Source organism: Mixophyes fleayi, chromosome 1 (genome assembly GCF_038048845.1).
Source record: "Mixophyes fleayi isolate aMixFle1 chromosome 1, aMixFle1.hap1, whole genome shotgun sequence".
Taxonomy (NCBI): domain Eukaryota; kingdom Metazoa; phylum Chordata; class Amphibia; order Anura; family Limnodynastidae; genus Mixophyes; species Mixophyes fleayi.
This window is the reverse complement of record NC_134402.1, coordinates 243,550,833-243,573,806: the sequence shown is the minus strand read 5'-3', so window position 1 is coordinate 243,573,806 and position 22,974 is coordinate 243,550,833. Positions and strand designations below refer to the sequence as shown.

The following is a 22,974-nucleotide window of genomic DNA, read 5'->3' as shown; positions in this document are numbered from 1 at the left end:
GGACTATCCACCGGTAGGCCCAGACACCTGATAGCCCCGCCCACTTCCTTGGTGGGGCGGAGCAAAGTAAAGATGGTCCTGATCGATTTTCATTAAAACAGAGAGCTCAGACTAACTACTATAATAGCTGTCCACCGCTGCTGTCTGCTCCCCCAGCCTCCCAGATGCTCCTGTGAGCCTCTCAGTGACAGGCAGCAGCTGTGAGATGAGATCAAGTGAACTGCAGGGGAATGACTCGTGATCATGTGATCGTGACTCTGCTTCCTAGTTCATCAACTTCCTGCTGCTGCTGTTGTAAGAATCAGGCTCTACTGTTAGAGGCTGTGTAAGTATTTCTATTTCTCTCATCTTCCAATTATTTGTCCTGTTTACATGCATACCTCATATTCATGCTGCTATTACTTTTTATTTACATCTTGTGATACCATTTAGCACAGGCACTTGTTACCCGCTTGTTATCCTTTTTCCATCTCCCTTTTTGTGCCTGTCCGTATTTCTCTTTTTCATAATTATTTGTCCTACTTTATGGAAGTGGAAGTAGAGGATATATCATGAAAATACTGGCACCTGAATATTATTCAGTGTGTGTGCACTGCAGTGCTCACCTACATATTGATGACATACTTGTTTTAGAGAATGCCAGTTATTCCAGTAGGGGAAAATGGATAAAACACTATCGGATATATATGAGTATATGTTAACAAGTGATTCTTTAAGAACTAATCTAATACTAACATGTCACCAAGGACAGGTTGTTTTGTTGTATTGCTGACAGAATAATTGAGGTGTATAGAGCAGTCACACCATATTGTTGTTTCTCACAAGTATCCAAGCAAACTGCCCTGATAAAGCATCTGGTATTGTGTATTTGTATAGATGTAGACATTTATATATATATCATACTTACCTACTTTCTTCAGCTCCCTTCCGGGAGCCAGCCAGTGGAGGGGGGCGTGAAGGGGCGGGGTGGCCGAAATCGCGTCATTTCGGCCCCGCCCCCTGTGACGGCATGACGCAAATTGCGTCATTTGACAGCGGGGGCGGGGCCAAACGCCGCGATTCACCGGGAATCGCGGCGTTTGGGATCTAATTCTGCCCACTTCACTAGGAAGTGGGGCACTTCCTAGTGAAGTGGGCAGAATTCGGGAGATTGCCACACTCGCCCGGGAGTCCGGGAGACTCTCACAAAATGCGGGAGTCTCCCGGACATTCCGGGAGAGTTGGCAAGTATGATATATATATATATATATATATATATATATATATATATATATATATATATATATATATACACACACACACACACAGATATATATAATCTCAAAGTTTTCTGGTATACAGTGGTACATAGATAGCTAGGTGTGTGTGTTTATATATATATATATATATATATATAGTATAGCTCAGTGGTTCCCAAGGCGTGTGCCGTGGCTCCCTGGGGTGCCTCGGCAATCTCGCAGGGGTGCCTCGTGGCCAGTGGTAAGCAAGGCGGGGGACTACTTGGTAATTATTTTGGCTTAGGGGTGCCTTGAAAAAATTATGGAGGCCCTAAGGGTGCCTTGAACTGAAAAAGTTTGGAATCCACTGATATAGCTAGCTATCTATATACCACATTATACCAGAACACTTAAATTATATATAATTTAAATTGAATTATTTCTTATTTTACAATGCTAATATTATGTTACTATTAAAAATAATGGGACCAACAAATAAATGTTCATGTTATTTCACACAATAGTGCCCCCAGTTCATATTATGCCACACAGTTGTGTCCCAGATCATATTATATCTCAAAACTGTGCCCCCCAGTTTTATCCATCATAGTTGTTCCCCCAACTCTCATTGACCCTCATAGTTGTGCCCCCATTTCATATTATCCCTCATAGTTGTGCCCCCAGTTCATGTTACACCTCTTAGTTGTGAACTCAGTTCATGTTATGTCTCATAGTTGTGCCCCCATTTATGTAAGCTACGTTTGCATTTGAAGATTTTACTGCATTGTCAGCAAGAAGATAGTTTTGCAAGAGATAACACATAAAATAATATAGTAAATGCTTTCAGGTATGTGTGAGCAACTACTCATTTTGTCCTTTGTTCTGATGCAGCTTAGACTCCTTTACGTGATATTAACGGTGCTTTGGTAGACTTGTTTTTAATTAAACAGAACTCGTTCGGGGGGGGGGTCATTTTTACTGTGGGGGTCTCATTTGCACTGGGGGGGTTTCATTTATACTGGGCCCCACAATTTGGCTGATGGCAGAAGAGTTGATTGAAGATTGAGCCATTGTTAATGGTCACAGGTTAGAACAGCAGCGGCAGCGCTCAGACTCTCATTGTAACAGGGAGAGGAGAGGGTAGGGGGGTTAGTTTCTGACAATATAAAAGCACTACTTGTAAACATAAAATTATACTGTTAATGGGGAGGCTGTTAAACTAAATAAAAAAATGTCCATAACTGTATGTTACAACCATTGATGGTTAATTTATATGCTTTCATTTAAAAGCTGCTGTTTCATTTTCTATTTCTAATGTATAGTTTTGTATTTAATCATACATTTGTTTATCAGTATAAATATAGGTTATTTATTGATTGATACACATTTCATCTCTATTTTCTTTACATGATACATGTGAAATTGACCTTATTTGCAAGGTCCGCTCTTTCTTTATAATATTGGTGCTATACGTTGTCCTCAGTGGGCAGACCACACCCCTTTAATGACTGGCCACACCCCCACTTGCAGTTGGCCACACCCCAATGTAATGGGCCCTATCACTGCATTCCCCCGGTGGGCCCTTTATGTCCCAGTCCGACACTGAATAGTGATATAACAACATCTTGCATTCTATAGTTACATAAGTGTTTATGTGTTCCAAAAAAGCTGTTGTTGATTATTGTAGTCACCGAAACACAACAAATGATGTCATGAAGGGTAAAATGCAACTTGACATGGGCCACAAATAAAACGTACACAAAGCAATATAATAAACGCATAATACATACTATTTAATTATTACAACTCTACTGTCCTAAACAGATTAAGATTTCAATGTTTGTATCTTGCACCCATTGCAATCATTTAAGATTCTTGATTCTTCGTAGAACACACTTAATGTAATGTAAGGTGAAGAAAGCCTATAACTGTTAAGCTAGCAATATTGTACACTTGTAGTGCCACAAGTATGTACTTTAAATGGTGTCCCCATCAGTATATATTAAGTGTTGCCACATCAGTAAAATATTATTGCCCCACTGGTAATGAAATAGTATGCCACTATAATATAATAAAATACTTTTTTCCCTTACATATAATCATTAATGAAATTTGGTCCACTAGTTTATTCATAAAATAATTTGGCCGCCGAAAGACAAATAATAATAATTTTTGCCCCTCTAAACAAGAAATTATGATTACCCTCATAATTAAAACTTGTATTGTGCTCCTGTTATGTTAACATTGGCCAGCAGTGGAAAGCTGATGTGCTTGCTAATCTCGCCTATCCAAAGCAACGTGTTGATTCTGTCCGATTTTCACACAAATTCTCCGGCGAGTTTGCAAAATCGCAGCTTCACACATATGGCAACTTTTATTCATAGAATTGCTAAAAGTAGGGACAGTCATTTCTAATGGTGTGTCAATTTTGGTTACATCACTTTACTGACGATTTACTATCAACTCGCACTTTCATACATCGGCGGGTTCAAACTCGCCCGAGAAAAATCCCTGAAAAATGCAAATCGCAGCTTGATACATTTTGCCCCTGGTCTGTATTCACAATTAACATTTTGGTTTGCATTTTGTTTAATATGCACTTTTATATTGCTACCTCCCAAAATAAACCATAGTTTGCTGTACCTGATTGCAGTAATGTTTGATGAGATTAAAAACAAAGCCACGATCCATCAGGGAAATTAAATCATATAAGAAAAATGCCAAACTTATATTCATTTTCTCCGCTTGTTCAGTTTCCTACAATAAATACAAAAAAAAAATATTTAAGAGTACATGTATGTCTATGATTTCTAACTTTGAAAAAATGCTTTAACTGGTGCAGACACATTAGATCATCTTGATTCGATGGACGTATAACAATGGGAAAATTACATACGTCAAATTGTTTTGCTGTATTTTCTACACTGAAACAATCTAGTGTATATACAATACAAGTGTATTATTCTGATAATTTACTGGAGTATATTGACATATAATTAATGGATCACTTGTCACCATTTAAAATGTTATCACAGCATGAGAAATCAGTAACTAGTGTTATAACTACCATACCACAATATATATGATTATACAATCTGCCTCATTCCATCATATATTGAATATACAATATAAAATAAGTGTGTTAACGGGGGAATATATTATGTTACCACAATAGATGAAATTAAGTTTTCAATTATAACATACAATTTTTTTCCAGTTATTAATAAACTTGCTCATTGGACTTTGGATCTTATTTTATGTAATTAGTTATGTTGTAATTTGTTCATGAGTGCGATTGCTGCTTTAATTTATTTAAAACACACTCAACTAACAAATTCTCTATATGTTTAAGAACACTTGACATGTTTTGAATACTAAATAATAATTAAGAGGGCAATATCAACAGTTATCTTATGGGGCAGGGACTGATGTGAATGATTGAATATTCTCTGTAAAGTGCTGCATAATACAGTGGCGATATATAAACAATAATAGTTATCATCAAACAGCAAAACAGGGTATTACGAGTTTCCAAAATGGTCCTTGAAAAGATTTCCCAGCTTTTAGTAGTATAACCTCATCCATAACAGTATTCTAACACAGATGTATCTAGTCATTTTCCAACATATTATTAAACATATTACTTTAAGTTGGATTGCCCCATTCAGTGTTATATTGCAATGGAAAGGTATGATTGTTACTGCATTAATCCACGGGAATATGTCTTCTTCTCCTAGGTCTGGACTTACCTTCTGTGCTTTGCTAAGAAGTGCTCCTATCTCAGATGATACCACATTAACTATGGTACTTATATCATCTTTAAAACGGTTTGAGAAACGGCTCCTTCTGGGAACCTCCTGTTTGTTCACATTGTGATTGTACTGAGCCATACTTTTCACCTAGGACCAAGGAAATAAAGGTGGAAGATATCACAAATCCGCAAACAGCAATATTCATGAATACATTATTTATCCAGTGCTGCTCATCACTAAACCAATGTGTTAAGGTCCTTTCAGAGTTGGATGGTTTAACAGCTATTTGTGATCTAAATGCATACTATTTGTGTATATAGCTGGAAGTTGTCAGGGAAAATGATTTAGCTCCGATGTCACCCGATGGTATGCCATATTATGGAAGCCAAACTATCCATAAGAATATATACTAAAGCTCATTCACAAATCACACAATATGCAAATGTACAATACATTTCTATTCATGCAAAATAGCCTAATTTTCTGCTTTGAGCATGCCCATATCAGACCCTCATTCTGTATTTTGGAACTGACCTCATTAAACATTCAGTATAAGGTTTTGTGGGATTATAGATCCCGCTACATATATGCATGGTATAAAAAGTAAAAATATCCCTTGAAAGTACGTTAGGACCACCTCTTTGTTAATTTCCACTTATTCTCATGAAAAGAATCACGAGAGAAAGAGGACATAATTTATTATTTATTACATGTGTCACTATTGTGCATTGGAATGTTTTTATTACATTGGTCAAAATGCACAAACAGGTGCATGGGGAAAGTGTAAAAAGTGTCCTACTGAAAGTATAGGCTGCCGCCAAGAACAAGGCTGTGGAAAAAGTTTCTTTGCTGTGGAAAAAAAGCATATAGCTGCCTGCAAACCAGGGAAAGCCCCTATAAATGCACCTTCTTCTTTGGTCTGCAATAAGAAACCTCGTTTCTGCATGTGAGGAAGAGGAATGAGAAAGAGGTTTATAGGTTATTTGGCACTTTGAAGGCTGGTACCAGGACTGTGTAACTGGTGGATGAAAAGCTGACTTGTTTCGGTGTATTTTGCAGAAGGATGGAACTCCCGCAGCATCCTTAATGGCCTTTTCTAATTTTGCTCCAAACGGGGCCTTTCTTTAAAAGGAGAGGGCAAACAAAGACAGTTTGGATGTATTGTCTGCTGACCAGGACTTAAACCAGAAAACTCTTTGCGCTAACACCACATAGGCCAAAGCCATCATTGCTAGCCTTACAGAATCCAAGACTGCATCCTATATAAGACAATGCATTCAGGATGTAGGAGATCAACCACATCAGCTCTGATTTGGGATGCTGTTAGTAGTCACAAAGGCAGGTCTAAGAGTGGGCCCTGATGTGTAAAAAATACTTATCAAATTCCCTTCCATTCTCTTGAAGGACAGTGTTACTATAAGAAATATTTTCACCCTCTTAGAGAGCCAAGAGACCAAAGGGTCCACTGCAAACAGAGTTTCCCAGCACGTAAAGCTCCAAAATGCTTATTCAGATTTGCTTCTTACCAACTTGTTTGTCACTCACCGGACTGTGAGTGCTTCTTCCCGGACTATTAGGAACCGTGGACGTCCTCTATCCTGAGGGACTGCGCATGCGCAGCCCTTTCCAAACCTTCAGTGTATGTTCCTTTAACTTAATTGGCAGATCAGGCAACCTCCCTATATTAAGCACCTGTGGTCAACACCACGTTGCCTGATCTTGGAGTCTCATTCCCCATGAGTCTCTGAAGGTGTTCCTGTGTTTCCTCGTTTATTCAGCCCAGCTGATTCCTGTGGTTTCCAAACCACTTCTACCGCTGTGGTTTCCAAACCACTTCTACTACTGTGGTTCCCATACCACTTCTACCATCTACTGTTTCATCGTGACTGTGAGCTGATTCCTATCCGCTGCCTCCGTGCACTACAGTCTTCTAATCACTTCAACTCTACCATGCATCATTAGGACTGTTAGCTGATGCCTATCCGCTGCCTCCGTGCACTACAGTCTTTCATTCACATCCACTCACCTGTTCATGATTGTGACTGCCAGCTGATTCCTATCCGCTGCCTCCGTGCACTACAGTCTTCAACCTGCAACCCGTCTGTGTTTCATCATCGTGACTGCTAGCTGATTCCTATCCGCTGCCTCCGTGCACTACAGTCTTCAACCTGCAACCCGTCTGTGTTTCATCGTGACTGTTTAGCTGATTCCTATCCGCCGCCTCTGTGCGCTTCAGTCTTCAGCCCTTGTCAACTCTCCCGTGTTTCCTTGAGTCTGCTGCCACTATTGCTACCCGCTACTCTCCGTGATCAACTGTTCCAGTTCAACTCTGCTCTGGTGTCCCATCGTTACTGCACCTGCTGGTTGCTATTGGCTACCTCCGTGTTCCCGCAGAGACCCGCTGCTGTTACTTCTCAGCGCTACGCATCCATCTACTGCTGATCCGCTCTCCACGCCTTCCTGGGTTCCCTGCTGGTCTACCTACCTGTGCGCTGCACCTGCTAGACCACCGCTTCACCCATCCAGGGACTTTGCATCCTGCCGGCCTCCTGCCGTTCAGGTATCTCTGCACTTCTGTCTGACTGCCTTCTCCTGAACCACGGTATGCATACTTCCCATTGACTGTGCTGTGTATTGCATACCTTGCTGGACTGTGTTGGTTCTCCTCTGGAGTGTACTATCCGCTGAGTCTATTGCCATCATTGACTGTGTTATCTCATGCTGGATTACTTCAAGAGACTTTCTATATTGGCAGTGTTGTTCAGTCATTTATACATTTATATTGTGCATATTACTGTGGATCAAAGTCAAGGTGCCCGTGTATATATTGTGTTGCAGTCTCTCCCCGTGCACCTCCTCACATATATATTCAGTGGTACAACTTGCTAGTGGCAGACCACTGACTCCTGTTTACAGTTTCACCCGTTCCAGTATCCTCTCACATAGCAGTGGTACAACTTGCTATCCGCAGACCGCTGACTCTCATCACCTCCTCGTTTCTGTTGGACATTCCTCCTCACTATAGCAGTGGTACAACTTGCTACCGCAGACCACTGACTACCTTCACGTGTCCTTTGTCCATACAGTTCCTCGTGTATTACTACCTCCATATTGCCAGTGCTGCTAGTCATAGACTTTCCTGAGCATCTCATCATCTGCTATTTCCTGTTCCGTGATCACCCTGCTACCAGAGTACCATAATACCACCTATACTGCTCTGGTAAGCCTATCACCTGGTGATCCCTGGGTAAAGACTCCTAGTGCCCGTGACAGTAAGATCAGGCCATGACAGACCCAGATACGGAACCTACCGCTAAAGAGATGCTGCAGCATCTGGTCAGCCGTGTGGAGCAACAGGATGCTCGCCAACAGCTGTTACTTCAATGTTACCAATCATTAACCTCCCAAGGAACATCTGGACAGACTGTTACAGCTAATATTGAAGCTCCTGTGCTTTCCTCCGTTTCCCCAGTGCCATCCCAGGTGTCTACAGCTCCTACGCTTCACCTGCCTACTCCGTCAAAATATGACGGGGACCCCAAAACTTGTAGAGGTTTCCTTAACCAATGTTCAGTCCATTTTGAACTCCAACCTCAAAATTTTTCTACCCATCGTTCCAGAGTGGCCTATCTTATCTCATTGTTTTCGGGACAAGCCCTGGCTTGGGCCTCCCCCCTGTGGGAAAGAAACGATCCAATTCTACAAGATAGTGCCAAATTCATTTCCACGTTCCGAAGTGTGTTCGATGAACCAGGTCGTGTGACCTCCGCTGCTTCCAGCATTCTTCGTTTGCGACAAGGCTCCCATACAGTAGGACAGTATGTCATTCAATTTAGGATCTTAGCCTCTGAACTTCAGTGGAACACTGAAGCATTAGTTGCCGCCTTCTGGCAGGGGCTCTCCGATAAAATTAAAGATGCACTGACTACCCAAGAGCTTCCTTCGTCACTAGAAGATTTGATCTCTCTTTGCCATCGTGTAGATATGAGATTTCGTGAAAGAGAGTCTGAGAAAACAACAGCTGTCAAAGCACCTCTTCGTTTAAACCCTCAATTTCGTCCAGCTCCATCCTCTGTGATTCCCATGGAGATAGGACGTTCCAAATTATCTTCAGAGGAAAGGAAACGAAGAGTAAAGAATAGACTCTGTATCTATTGTGCTGATTCCACGCATATGCTCAGCTCTTGCCCTAAGAGATCGGGAAATGCCAGGCCCTAACTAGTTCTGGAGAGGTGAAGTTAGGGTCCCTGGAGTCCTCTCCATTGTCTATGAAATCTAAAGTCTGCGCTTTTGATGTTACGATTTCCTTTGCTACCAAATCCTTTGAGTCACAGGCATTGATTGATTCCGGAGCAGCAGGAAATTTCATTTCTAAATCACTAGTGAATCAATGGTCCCTACCAGTGATCACTTTAAAAACACCCATTACTGTGACGGCTATAGATGGATCACGCCTCATCAATGGTCTCATCACCCAGAGTACGTCTCCAGTAACCCTTCAGATTGGTGTACTACACCATGAAGAAATTTCGTTTTTAATTCTTCCAGTTACGACAAGTCCGATTGTCTTAGGCCTTCCATGGCTTCAGTGTCACTCTCCCCAGATTGACTGGCGCACCCCTCAAGTTACGTCTTGGGGGTCTGAATGTCACCATCGTTGTCTCTCTCAAGTTATTCCTCTTAAAGTACAGCGATCTTCCATCTCATCTTCCTCCCCGGGACTCCCTCCTCAGTATGCTTCATTTGCCGATGTGTTTGATAAAGCTCAGTCTGAACGTCTTCCTCCTCATCGTTCTTGGGATTGTCCGATCGACCTTCTACCTGGCAAGACTCCTCCCAGGGGTCGGGTCTATCCTCTCTCGTTACCTGAAACTCAAGCCACATCTGAGTACATACAGGAGAATCTCCAGCGTGGGTTCATTCGACCTTCCACCTCTCCCGCTGGAGCGGGGTTCTTCTTCGTCAAAAAGAAGGATGGATCATTACGCCCTTGTATAGATTTTCGTGGACTCAACGCCATTACTATCAAGAATCGGTATCCCATTCCGCTGATCACTGAGCTATTTGATCGCATCAAGGGAGCTCGGATATTTACTAAGTTGGATCTTCGTGGTGCTTACAATTTAATTAGAATCCGTTCCGGTGACGAATGGAAGACCGCGTTTAACACCAGAGATGGGCATTACGAATATTTAGTAATGCCCTTCGGGCTGTGTAATGCCCCCGCTGTTTTCCAGGGTTTCATCAATGAGATCTTTCGGGACTTATTATATGTATGTGTCGTTGTCTACCTAGACGACATATTGATCTTCTCACAGGACCTGCCTTCTCATCACCAACATGTGGCAGAGGTCCTCTCCAGACTACGGAAAAACTCGTTGTTCTGTAAATTGGAAAAATGTTCATTCGAGTTACCCCAGATTCCATTCTTGGGGTATATAGTTTCCGGAGTTGGCCTGAAGATGGATCCAGACAAAGTAAATGCTGTACTACATTGGCCTCAGCCAACTACTCTTCGTGCCATCCAGCGTTTTTTAGGTTTTGCCAATTACTATAGACGCTTCATTCAAGACTTTTCATCCATTGCATCTCCCATTGTGGCCCTAACTCGGAAAGGGGCTAATACTAAGCAATGGTCATCTGAGGCTCTCCAAGCCTTTCAAATCCTCAAAGAGGCCTTCTCATCTGCTCCCATTCTGCGACAGCCTGATGTGACACTCCCCTTCTTCCTAGAAGTAGATGCCTCTAATGTGGGCTTAGGAGCTATTCTCTCCCAACGCTCGGAGCAACAAAAATTACATCCTTGTGCCTTCTACTCTCGGGGTCTTCTGCCCGCAGAGAAAAATTATACTATCGGGGACAAGGAGTTGCTGGCCATCAAAGCTGCATTAGAGGAATGGAGATACTTGTTGGAAGGAGCTCGCCATCCGGTGACGATCTTCACGGATCATAAGAACTTGTCATATTTGCAATCTGCTCAATGCTTGAACCCTCGTCAAGCAAGATGGTCTCTTTTCTTTTCCCGTTTTGAATTAATTATAACCTTCAAACCAGCCGCTAAGAACAAGAAAGCTGACGCTCTATCTCGAGCTTTTGTGACGTCCTCTGATGTAGAAGAGGTTCCCAACCATGCTATTCTAGACCCCAAATGTATTTCTCTGGCTGCTTCATCCACCAAAATGCTACCATTTGGGAAGACCCTTGTGCCTCCTACTCTGAGGAGGAAAATCCTTTCGTGGTTCCATGCCTCTCGTTTTTCTGGACACGCCGGTGAACACAAGACCTTTGAGATTCTCTCTCGTAGTTACTGGTGGCCTTCAATGAGGAGAGACGTCAAAGAGTTTATTGCTTCCTGTGATTTATGTTCTCAGTTCAAATCCTCCCGCAGAACTCCAGCAGGGTTGCTGCGACCACTACCCATTCCGTCCAAGCCTTGGACCCATATTAGTATGGATTTCGTTACTGATTTGCCACCAAGTAAGAATCACAATACTATTTGGGTAGTGGTAGACAGATTTTCGAAGATGGCCCATTTCGTCCCTCTGTCCGGTTTACCTTCCTCGTCTACTCTGGCTGAACATTTCATTAAAGAAATCTTCCGCATCCATGGATGTCCGTCTGAGATTGTGTCGGATAGAGGAGTACAATTCGTTTCCAGATTCTGGCGGGCCCTTTGTAAAACCTTGGGCATACGATTAGCACTCTCATCGTCTTACCATCCGCAATCTAACGGACAAACGGAACGAGTCAATCAAGATCTTGAGACTTTTATTAGGATGTTCTCTTCAGCCAACCAAGACAACTGGGTAGAATTGCTCCCTTGGGCTGAATTCGCCCATAACAACATGTACCATGAGTCATCATCCAAAACTCCATTCTTTGTGGTTTACGGTCACCATCCGTCTTTTCCGGAATTTCCTGCCCTCCCACCCACCCAAGTTCCTGCTGTGGAGACTGCTTGTCAGACCTTCAAAAATATCTGGTCTCAGGTCAAAACCTGTTTAAAGAAGACATCTAACAAATATAAGTCTTTCGCAGATAAGAAGAGGCGGGCTATTCCACCACTAAAAATTGGATATCGGGTTTGGTTATCTACCAAAAATATTCGTTTGAAGGTTCCATCTATGAAATTCGCCCCTCGTTTTATTGGTCCATATAGGATCATTCAAGTTATCAATCCAGTATGTGTTAAACTTCTTCTTCCTAAGAATCTTCGGATTTCCAATGCCTTCCATGTGTCCTTACTCAAACCTCTTATTATCAATCGTTTCTCGACTCCTCCCTCAGCACCGCAGCCAGTTCAAGTTCATCAGGAGGAGGATTTCGAGATTACTGAGGTATTGGATGCAAAAATTTCGCGAGGAGTCCTCCGTTTCCTCGTTCATTGGAAGGGCTTTGGTCCTGAAGAGCGTTCATGGATCAAAGCTGAAGATCTTAATGCTCCTGCCCTTCTGAAGAAGTTTTATTCCAAAAATCCGGACAAGCCCGGTTCCAGGCGTTCTGTGCCCACCTTTAAAAGGGGGGGTACTGTCACTCACCGGACTGTGAGTGCTTCTTCCCGGACTATTAGGAACCGTGGACGTCCTCTATCCTGAGGGACTGCGCATGCGCAGCCCTTTCCAAACCTTCAGTGTATGTTCCTTTAACTTAATTGGCAGATCAGGCAACCTCCCTATATTAAGCACCTGTGGTCAACACCACGTTGCCTGATCTTGGAGTCTCATTCCCCATGAGTCTCTGAAGGTGTTCCTGTGTTTCCTCGTTTATTCAGCCCAGCTGATTCCTGTGGTTTCCAAACCACTTCTACCGCTGTGGTTTCCAAACCACTTCTACTACTGTGGTTCCCATACCACTTCTACCATCTACTGTTTCATCGTGACTGTGAGCTGATTCCTATCCGCTGCCTCCGTGCACTACAGTCTTCTAATCACTTCAACTCTACCATGCATCATTAGGACTGTTAGCTGATGCCTATCCGCTGCCTCCGTGCACTACAGTCTTTCATTCACATCCACTCACCTGTTCATGATTGTGACTGCCAGCTGATTCCTATCCGCTGCCTCCGTGCACTACAGTCTTCAACCTGCAACCCGTCTGTGTTTCATCATCGTGACTGCTAGCTGATTCCTATCCGCTGCCTCCGTGCACTACAGTCTTCAACCTGCAACCCGTCTGTGTTTCATCGTGACTGTTTAGCTGATTCCTATCCGCCGCCTCTGTGCGCTTCAGTCTTCAGCCCTTGTCAACTCTCCCGTGTTTCCTTGAGTCTGCTGCCACTATTGCTACCCGCTACTCTCCGTGATCAACTGTTCCAGTTCAACTCTGCTCTGGTGTCCCATCGTTACTGCACCTGCTGGTTGCTATTGGCTACCTCCGTGTTCCCGCAGAGACCCGCTGCTGTTACTTCTCAGCGCTACGCATCCATCTACTGCTGATCCGCTCTCCACGCCTTCCTGGGTTCCCTGCTGGTCTACCTACCTGTGCGCTGCACCTGCTAGACCACCGCTTCACCCATCCAGGGACTTTGCATCCTGCCGGCCTCCTGCCGTTCAGGTATCTCTGCACTTCTGTCTGACTGCCTTCTCCTGAACCACGGTATGCATACTTCCCATTGACTGTGCTGTGTATTGCATACCTTGCTGGACTGTGTTGGTTCTCCTCTGGAGTGTACTATCCGCTGAGTCTATTGCCATCATTGACTGTGTTATCTCATGCTGGATTACTTCAAGAGACTTTCTATATTGGCAGTGTTGTTCAGTCATTTATACATTTATATTGTGCATATTACTGTGGATCAAAGTCAAGGTGCCCGTGTATATATTGTGTTGCAGTCTCTCCCCGTGCACCTCCTCACATATATATTCAGTGGTACAACTTGCTAGTGGCAGACCACTGACTCCTGTTTACAGTTTCACCCGTTCCAGTATCCTCTCACATAGCAGTGGTACAACTTGCTATCCGCAGACCGCTGACTCTCATCACCTCCTCGTTTCTGTTGGACATTCCTCCTCACTATAGCAGTGGTACAACTTGCTACCGCAGACCACTGACTACCTTCACGTGTCCTTTGTCCATACAGTTCCTCGTGTATTACTACCTCCATATTGCCAGTGCTGCTAGTCATAGACTTTCCTGAGCATCTCATCATCTGCTATTTCCTGTTCCGTGATCACCCTGCTACCAGAGTACCATAATACCACCTATACTGCTCTGGTAAGCCTATCACCTGGTGATCCCTGGGTAAAGACTCCTAGTGCCCGTGACATTGTTAAAGAGCTGATTCGAGTGAAAAAAAGACTGGCAGGTCAGTACATTTCCTAAGATGGCTGCTGGGTCTGGTCTTTGGGATACTAGCTGTTCAGACTGTAGTGTAAAGCTCTGATAAGCCAGTTGACTGCCTCAGTCACTGGGACTGGGAGGCCAAGTTTGCCAGTGTCTCATCCATGTCCCTGGATTCTCCTTCCTTCTTTTCTGAGCAAGGGTCCACAACTGGCTAATCTTAAGCTCTTCATAGGAGCCTATCGGGAGGGGAGAAAAGGTGGGTGCTTGTGTTTTGTCGAATGGAGGCCTGGCAGTCCTCTACCTACTTTACTTCTAAGGTCTGACATGTACAAATTTAAAACCACTTTCCCAGGTAAGGATGTGTTACGGGCAAGGTTTATGTAATCCTCAACTGCTAGAACTGCTTCTCGAGATGTTCGCCGTTAACAGTCCCCTTTTCATGGAACTAGTTCCACAGTACTCATTTGCCCCCAGGGGCTCGGGTAGTAATAGTTGTTGATTTACAATTGCCCGGAGGAGTGGACAGAACACGGTAGGAGGAAGTGAGCAAGCTTAATGTTAAAGTAAACTGAGAATCAGACTGCCATTTGCCCAGTGGAGTGGACAACAAACGGTCGCAGGTAGTGAGCAACCAGATGGTGTAGTGTTGCAAACTGGCAATCATACACGCAGGGCTTAATGTGAGTAACAGTCAGGAGAAGAGAAGACAGCAGTTCCAAGAAACAAGCCAGGGGTCAGGGCAGGTAGAGATATATATGTAGATCCATTTAACAAGCCAAGAGTCAGGATTGGAGAAGACAGCAGTTCCTATAAACAAACTAAGGGGTCAGGGTAGGTAGAAATATATATGCAGATCCGTTTAACAAGCCACAACAGGTCAGGATACAAAGCACACTAGGTCAAGCAGGAACTATCACCAGCATTATATGCTGCCAGAAACAGGTTTATAAAGGCAGCAGCACCAATCAGAACACCGGGATGATTAGTTGCAGGAGTGTGGTAGGTGATTGCACAGCTGAGGCTGCCAGACTGAGAGCTGAAGGAAGCTTGTAACTATTTGCCTAGCAACTAGCTGGATCAGTAAACTGCAAGAATGATCCTACATATGATAGCCGTAGTAATTGCACAGATGACAGATCAGACAAAAACAGAAGAGATCCTTATTTCTTAACGGGATGGAAGCAAAAGACAAACCATGCTCCTCTCCGTGTCTCTCACCAGGAGAGGGAGGTCCATAAAGAGCAAGAGTTCTGGCATCCCTGGATGGGTCCCCCACCCTGAGAATTTTAGTAATAAGAGTTATTACATTTATTGATTTATTAGTCTTGTTTAAATGACAAAACCTCATAATAGACAGTCAACACAGCAGTAATAAATACAGATCATATGAACAAGTAATGTAAAAGAAGTTCTCCGGACTTACCAGTAACTCAAAGAAGAACCAGGCGTACTTGAACACATTTTCTCTCACCATATTAGTGCTGACCACCATCTGCAGAGCCAGTTCCTCATGAAAATGCTAAAGCAACAAAATACAAACATGTTCCTATACTGAGAACCACATATTAAAAAACATATCTCAGAAGTAGAAATGCAGTGGCAATAGCAATACAATATGTTTATTCCATTATTCTAAGACACACAATTGGAATTAAATAATTAGGACTGCCAAATAGAACAACGTGGATCATAGGGAATACATGAATGTGAAAAGCCTGGGTGAAAATATTGGAATCTGTTTTACAATATGAGGAAGCATATTCTAGGTAGCAAATCTTAATATTATATGTTGTGTCCACACAGTTCCCCTGCACTATGTTGCCCTGACAGTAATAATTAAACACTTGCCAACAGACACATGGGACTGAATTAAAGACTCCAAAGGACTAATGACCTTGAGCTATAGAATGAATAAAAACTATACAAAAACACAAGGAATGAGTGAACTAAATTTAGAAAAAGTAGTTATTATTATTTCCGAAAAACAGAGTGTGCAGTTGGTTATTAGGATAACATTTATATAAAGATTTAAAATGACTCTGCTAGATAGGTGATTATCTAGAGTGCAGTGCGTACACATCAGTGGATTAACATATGGCTCTAAGTTATGTTATTTGCTAGCATACTGTGATTATTTTAGGTCAATAACACAGAATATGCAGACTTTATCTACCATGAAGGAAGTAATTATATTCATTGTCCGATGTTATTATGATGTATGTAGTGTTTAACATACCTTTTTACTGGACGGTCTTGTGCTGGCAATGCCAGGCTGCAGGTCATTACTGGATTCAATAAAATAGGACATACGATTGCAGCTGCGACCAGCGACCTGCAGCAAATGACCACAAGATCAGCAAACTCAAACACTGCAGCTTTTACACATAGTACACATCCTATAATGAATCAATGTGCTATGTGTTTAGTTATGTAAACTGCGTACCTTATGTGAGATTTATTATGCTGTTTTCATAATTTCCCTGTAGAGTCTAAAGTAAAATAGAATTGTCTGTGAGTTTTGAGGCCCCTGAAATATTATGTTGAGCGCCATTGATAGTTACAAATGGTAGAAAACAATAAATCTAGATATCCTGCATTGACCTTGCAGCATGTTTCATGCTAGGTCTGTATCATTGTCTCTGAGCAAGGGGTAATTTTTAGAATCTATTGTAATGATTTATAGACTCCCATATAGATTAATAGGGAAAACAGATTCAGTATATACGATTTATTCTCACATTATGGCCATACATTATTGTGCATGAAACAACATTGCTTGCTTACATTGTAATAGAACTATATTCTCTGGCAGAAGCAGAAGACCAGTTTTAGTACATACTTTCTTATTTGACTTTCACATTTTGATAATCATCATGCGGGCATATTATTTCATCTCATTTCAAGACCACATGCTCACCTTAGAGGACATTATATTTTTGACCTCTTCATCTGCACTCTGTGTCCCAGCGAGGTCTGGATTACTGGAGCTCATGGCCCTTGACTTTATCAGTTGAGAGCCAACAACAGCAGCAGAGGTGCGGCCAACTGTGTTGTAGCGCACATCTGACATATTTCCACCTAGATCAAATATATTAACAAATGTTTTGATGGTCAGAAAGATCCCCTACAGCTTACTTATATAAACAGTGAAGAAATAAAAAAGACAGGGATATGGCTTCTAATTGAGACTATGAGGTGCATTTACTAAACTGCAGGTTTGATAAAGTGGAGATGTTGCCTATAGCAACCAGATTCCATGTGTCATTTTGTAGAATGTATTAAATAAATGATAACTAGAATCAAATTGGTTGCTATCGGCAACATCACCACTTTTTCAAACTTGCCGTTTAGTAAATATACCCCTGAATCTTAACCAGAAAAACAAGCCTGTGCTTTTCGTTTTATTGACACTTGTCTGATGGAATTGTTCACACCTTGTGCTATGTATATACCTCTGGAAAAACTGTTTGAGGGTGAATATTGTTGAGCAATTTGTGTATCCCTTTCATTTGATTCTCCTCCCCGTAATGGGGAATCAAAGGATAATGCTGATTAAGGATGACAGCTAGATTGAGATTGAAGTGGCAAGAGAACATCCAAGATCAACGGCAGAAAAACTTGCAGGTCAGTAAGGATGGTGAGAGATCTGGAGAGGATAGATACCAGTAGAACAGTGTCCTGAATAATTAGGGAATTCAGCATTACTATGATGATTGAGTGGTCAACTGGTGTTAAATGCAACAGAGAGGTCTATGAGAATTAGATGCGAGTGTACTTGTTTAGTTTGAGATGCACATATCTTATGATAGATTCAATACAAAATAAACCCTAAATTCACCGGCATGAAGATATTATTTATGGTACATGAAGATATACTGTAAGTGTATCTTCTTGTAGTGGCATACAGGAGGAGACACCATTCATCATCATCAACTTGTTGATGATGAAGGACGCTTAAGTTGTAAAAACAGCATATGCCCCCCCCTCCCCCCCATGCACCAGCGGTCATAGCTCAGACTGGTAAAGGTAGTGGTGGGGGGATGAAAAGCGCTGGGTCCTCCTGCAAAGCTGCTACCTGCACTAGGATATGACAGGCTAGGTTGGTGACACTATGACAGGAAAAGCAGCAAAGTGGGAATGCCTGTCATAAGGTCAACCAGCACTAGCCTGTTCAGCATAGTTGGGGAATTCCCTAGGAGAACCAGTTCTGTGCATTGATATTGGACTTATAAGATCATGCGGTTTATAGGGGTTAATGCTACAATGGATTAAATGTCTGCAAATGAGTTAAGGCTACAAAGGATGACATGTTGTGTTATACATATAGTGATAGTGTTATGGGGACTGTGGTATATATGTGGGATGCGGTCACATTTCCGACACTGGAACCGTTGGCAGTTAACCTGTTGACATTCACAATGTTGACAATCACAATGCCGATATTAAAATATCAATGCCAGCAACATAAATGGGTGAACCATATGAAAACAATGCACAAAAGAAAAAATTTAATTTTTTCAGTGAAATACATTGTAACATTCAATTCTAATTATATTGCACAACTTAAAAAAGTGCACCTTGATTATCATTTTTATTTCTCCTTATGCATGTTTACTTCATCCTAGAAGGGCAGATACATGCAAATATGCAGGGACATAATTCCAACTATTATGAAGTCCTATTGGTATGACATTACTTCTTTAAAATCTTATCACCACACCACAACCATAATAAACATGCACAATATTAACACACTCCCATAAGATGTGCATGTTGTTATTGGTATGCTTAGCAGCTAAAGTGTTAAAGGAGCAATCCTTCTTAGTGGACTTTTATTTATTTATTTTTTAATAAATAATTTGTCATAAAATGTGCATAGTAAACTTACAATAGGTCCATTTTGTAAATATAATCCATACATTTTTTAATAAATGGTTAGATACCCTCTCTAACAGAGTGTGTCTGTCAAGTATCTGCTATTGCAGTGTCTAAATCTACAAGAGGCTGGAATTATGCATTATGGTTCTGAATATGCCCAGCCCCCACTATCGCATCATATGCCTGAACTCAGGGAGCTTGGAATCACTAGCGTGAAGGTTATATTTACAAAATAGACCATTTACTTAGATTAATCACAATTTAGCAAAACAGCTAACCCAAAAAAGGCCATAATGGTGGTTTTATAATTCAATGTGAATTGACTCTCTATAAGTATGAATTCTGGTCTTGCTTCTTGCTTGCTTGCTTCTAGAGTGTGTACAAATGCTGACAGCATAGTGTTAAAAGGAAAAAATTAGCTATTTGCATGACTCTACTCTGAAATCCTAGGTTGATACCACAATCCCCATTACCTTTAACCTGTATTCTCAAGTAAAACATGGTCATCTGGTTACACAGAGGTTTCCAGAAATACTGGAGTCTTTAGCAGAGGTAGAAATGATTATCTTGCACTGAGAACAATATGCAGAACTGCCATTGTTACAGAGAATGTGGTGGTGCAACAATACCTGCTATGTACATATCCTTCTGGACATCGGGAAGACGAAATACGTAATACACGTAGGATGCCAGCAAGCAATTTCTTCCATGCTGATCCTTGCTGAGGTCTTTACTGTTGTGAAGGCTACTCACTATGGAAACCACTGATTCAAAGGTAAATTGGGAAAAGGTGGCTGCAAAGAAAATGATGATATATTTATTTCAAAACACACAGAGAAGTGCTGCCATCTGCTGGACTGTGGGGTGACTGCTGCTTGACTTTCATATAATAGAAATAAGGGAAACATTTATACTTGTATTACAGCATCAATACATTAATAAAGTAATTATATTTGTAGTAAAACATTCAATTAAAAGTACTGCACCAATGAATGATGCAGGGTTCCTACATATATCAGGGAGATATTTTTTCAAAACCCATGAATATATCAGACATTTGAGCTATGGCTTAGCAACCCTTTATTATATTCCAGAGATTTTCATTTACAGAGATCAGAATATTTAGTCATTTCCACCAGGACTTACTTTCTTTCACCTTTTTTAATTGTTAGTGTCATATAATTAGTACATGGTAATGACCTTGTAATGACATTGTTGAAAGATAATTTTCTGACTGGTGTTAATTGCTTTCTTTGAATTTCCCATGATTACAATAAGGACAGCAAAACATATTAGGTATAAAATGACTGTAAAGATATATCATAGGGAAGACACCTTATCTGATCACCCTGACTAATGCTCCCATAGGTCACACTATGCTAGACTGGCCATTAGAAATAGCTAAAATATTGGATTACTAAATATTTTTCAAACATAGCCAGCATGGAGTAGTAGAAAATAATAATAATAATAATAATAATGTAGAAAAGACGATACATGGCAATAATTCCCAGCCAACTATACTAAGCAAGGAAGAACTACAAACACCTAACTTATGTCCACTGATGTAGTATTAGAAAATAATGTGCAGATCAAATGTTCATACCAGTTTGGCCTCCAATCACCATGGGTTGTATAGTAAGATGAAAAAGTTTGTCCAGGACAAGATGGAGGAAGAGCACCAATGGTTCCAGTCTGGAAGAACTTAGCTGAATGATGCTAAGCTTTAGTTCATGTTCCAGTGAGTTTTCTGTAATCTTTTGGTCTAGGACTCGGATTGGAAAAGTAACTGGGCCTTCTAGAGCATGGCAGAGAGTAAGAAACTTCTCCAGATGATTGTCCTGAAAATATAAATGGAACAGACCTTAACAGTCATTTACAAACCTGAAGTGTCCCACCAGTGCCACTGTGAAATCATGAATGTGTACGTGTGATCAATGCACCGACTTGTATGGAAATACCATGGATGAGCATGCCGAGATAAAGAGTGACTACATTTTGCACATGTCAGATAGACATTGGCAGACAATGGGTATTCTTTCCTGGTGTGGTTTAGGTACAATGTTGTGTCTAACTGTGCACGTGTTCTGTCAAAGCAAGACTTAGTTTTGTGGGGGAGGGGGGATATTTAAATGATCAGATATTGGTAAAGATTGTAAATATATTATGACATTCCTGTCTTTCTGGATCACTGGAGTGCTTTCATGGCATGCACAATGGCCAGGGTCTTACACCCCTTTTGGAATAGTATTTATTACGTAGATCCAAATTAATTTTCTGAGTTACCATACTGATCAAATGGAAGTCTGTTGGACAGGGGTTATCAACCAGTCACCGACAGACAGGGTCGCTTTTGTAGCAAAACGAACTAACTTGTTCTGTAAAGTAAACTTTACTGCCACTATAGGGACTTTTCCCTTTGTCGTGGTGGATTCTTGTTACATTTGGTGAACAAAATTATTATAGTGGTAAAATTTGTTTAATGAACATCCACTTGAGATTCATCTACTGTAGAATAAGCTACTATCCTCTATAAACAATATTTTACAATCACAAAGCTAGTGTATAACAATACAGATACCAAGTGCCGCAATCCACACCAAATAGTACAATAGCAGAAAGGAATACAACAAGCTTTATGGTAATAAAGTCATTTTCACAAATGGTCATATTATTAATTAACAATACTGCCTATTACCTGGGTATGCACAGAAGAAGTGGCCTGTACTTCCAAGTTAAACACCCCTTTGTATCCTTCCACCCATTTGATAGGTGTTGGTTGTGCCGGTAATTTCTGTAAACAGTAAAAATACAATTGCTTTTGAGAGATTGTGGTTTTTTTAATTCTTATTTTTCAGAAAGTCATTTTAATTCTATCAACATAAATGTGCAACTATTAATACTTTTGTTTAGAATTGTGATTCCAGTAGATAGACTACATAATGGATGAAATGCAGCAAGCTGCCAACCGGACACTGTGCTTAGAGAAAGCGTAGGAGGCACATCCATAATACGGAAATGAATCTTCTCAGTAATCTGGGGTAAGAGTAGTCCACACATACATGTTTGCAGGTTTTAAAGCAAACTACTATATTAGAAGCTTTGACAGTTATAGAATGCATGAACATCCTTCATAAATAGAAACAGGACCATGGATATAAGCAAAATGTGAAATTAAGGATTCATACAAATAATGGAGACATTTCCATGGTGTGATTATATTGCAGGGAAGGGTCACTGACAATATAAAACCAGCTGCAGTCATTCAATTATTTTCTTTATAGGAAAAGATAATATTGTGTGACTTTTACAGCTACCACAAGTAGTAACGTTTATGTGAATGTTGATGGGGTAGACAACAAAGTAGCACCAAATAGGAATCATACCGAACAATGTGTATAACACGGCAAAAACCACGTTTTTATGCAGCATATAATACGCAAGTTGATATCATTATATATAATCATGTAAAACACGAGGGGAGGGCTGGTAAATTTCAGCCCGGGGGGCAAGACTCAACTCAGCAGCCTATTAGGAAAAAAAATGCAGGTGGCACAATGACCCAGCCCAAGGTAGCCCATTATGGGACCGGCTCAGGGGGCTCCCCGGGCCAGCCTGCCCCTGTAAAACACATTGGTGTGTACACAGAGTGTATTAATGTCATCCCGTATTACTGGTGCTTATTTAAGACAGCCAATCAGTATTCTTTTGGACCGTGTATTTCTAAGAAATCAGAAATCACCATGGTTACTAAACCTCGAAAATATTCTTTACTAGCAATTTTATAAAACTTTACTTAGACAAAAAAAGGTTACAACACATTATTTCCGCAATTCTAAAATGTC

General features: G+C 41.3%; 1 protein-coding gene across 6 annotated transcripts in view; it reads right to left on the bottom strand.

The window, feature by feature from the left end:
• DOCK8 (dedicator of cytokinesis 8) overlaps positions 1–22,974 on the bottom strand; it is a 149,805-nt gene that overhangs the window by 47,409 nt on the left and 79,422 nt on the right. For all 6 annotated transcript variants that reach the window (XM_075208617.1, XM_075208596.1, XM_075208606.1 and 3 more), the window contains 8 exons: positions 21,828–21,923; positions 20,736–20,970; positions 19,759–19,923; positions 17,169–17,329; positions 16,488–16,583; positions 15,675–15,770; positions 4,967–5,116; positions 3,861–3,974 (listed from right to left, as the gene is read on the bottom strand). In XM_075208617.1, the coding sequence (XP_075064718.1) occupies positions 3,861–3,974; positions 4,967–5,116; positions 15,675–15,770; positions 16,488–16,583; positions 17,169–17,329; positions 19,759–19,923; positions 20,736–20,970; positions 21,828–21,923 (1,113 nt within the window). The remainder of the gene's footprint in view (positions 1–3,860; positions 3,975–4,966; positions 5,117–15,674; positions 15,771–16,487; positions 16,584–17,168; positions 17,330–19,758; positions 19,924–20,735; positions 20,971–21,827; positions 21,924–22,974) is intronic.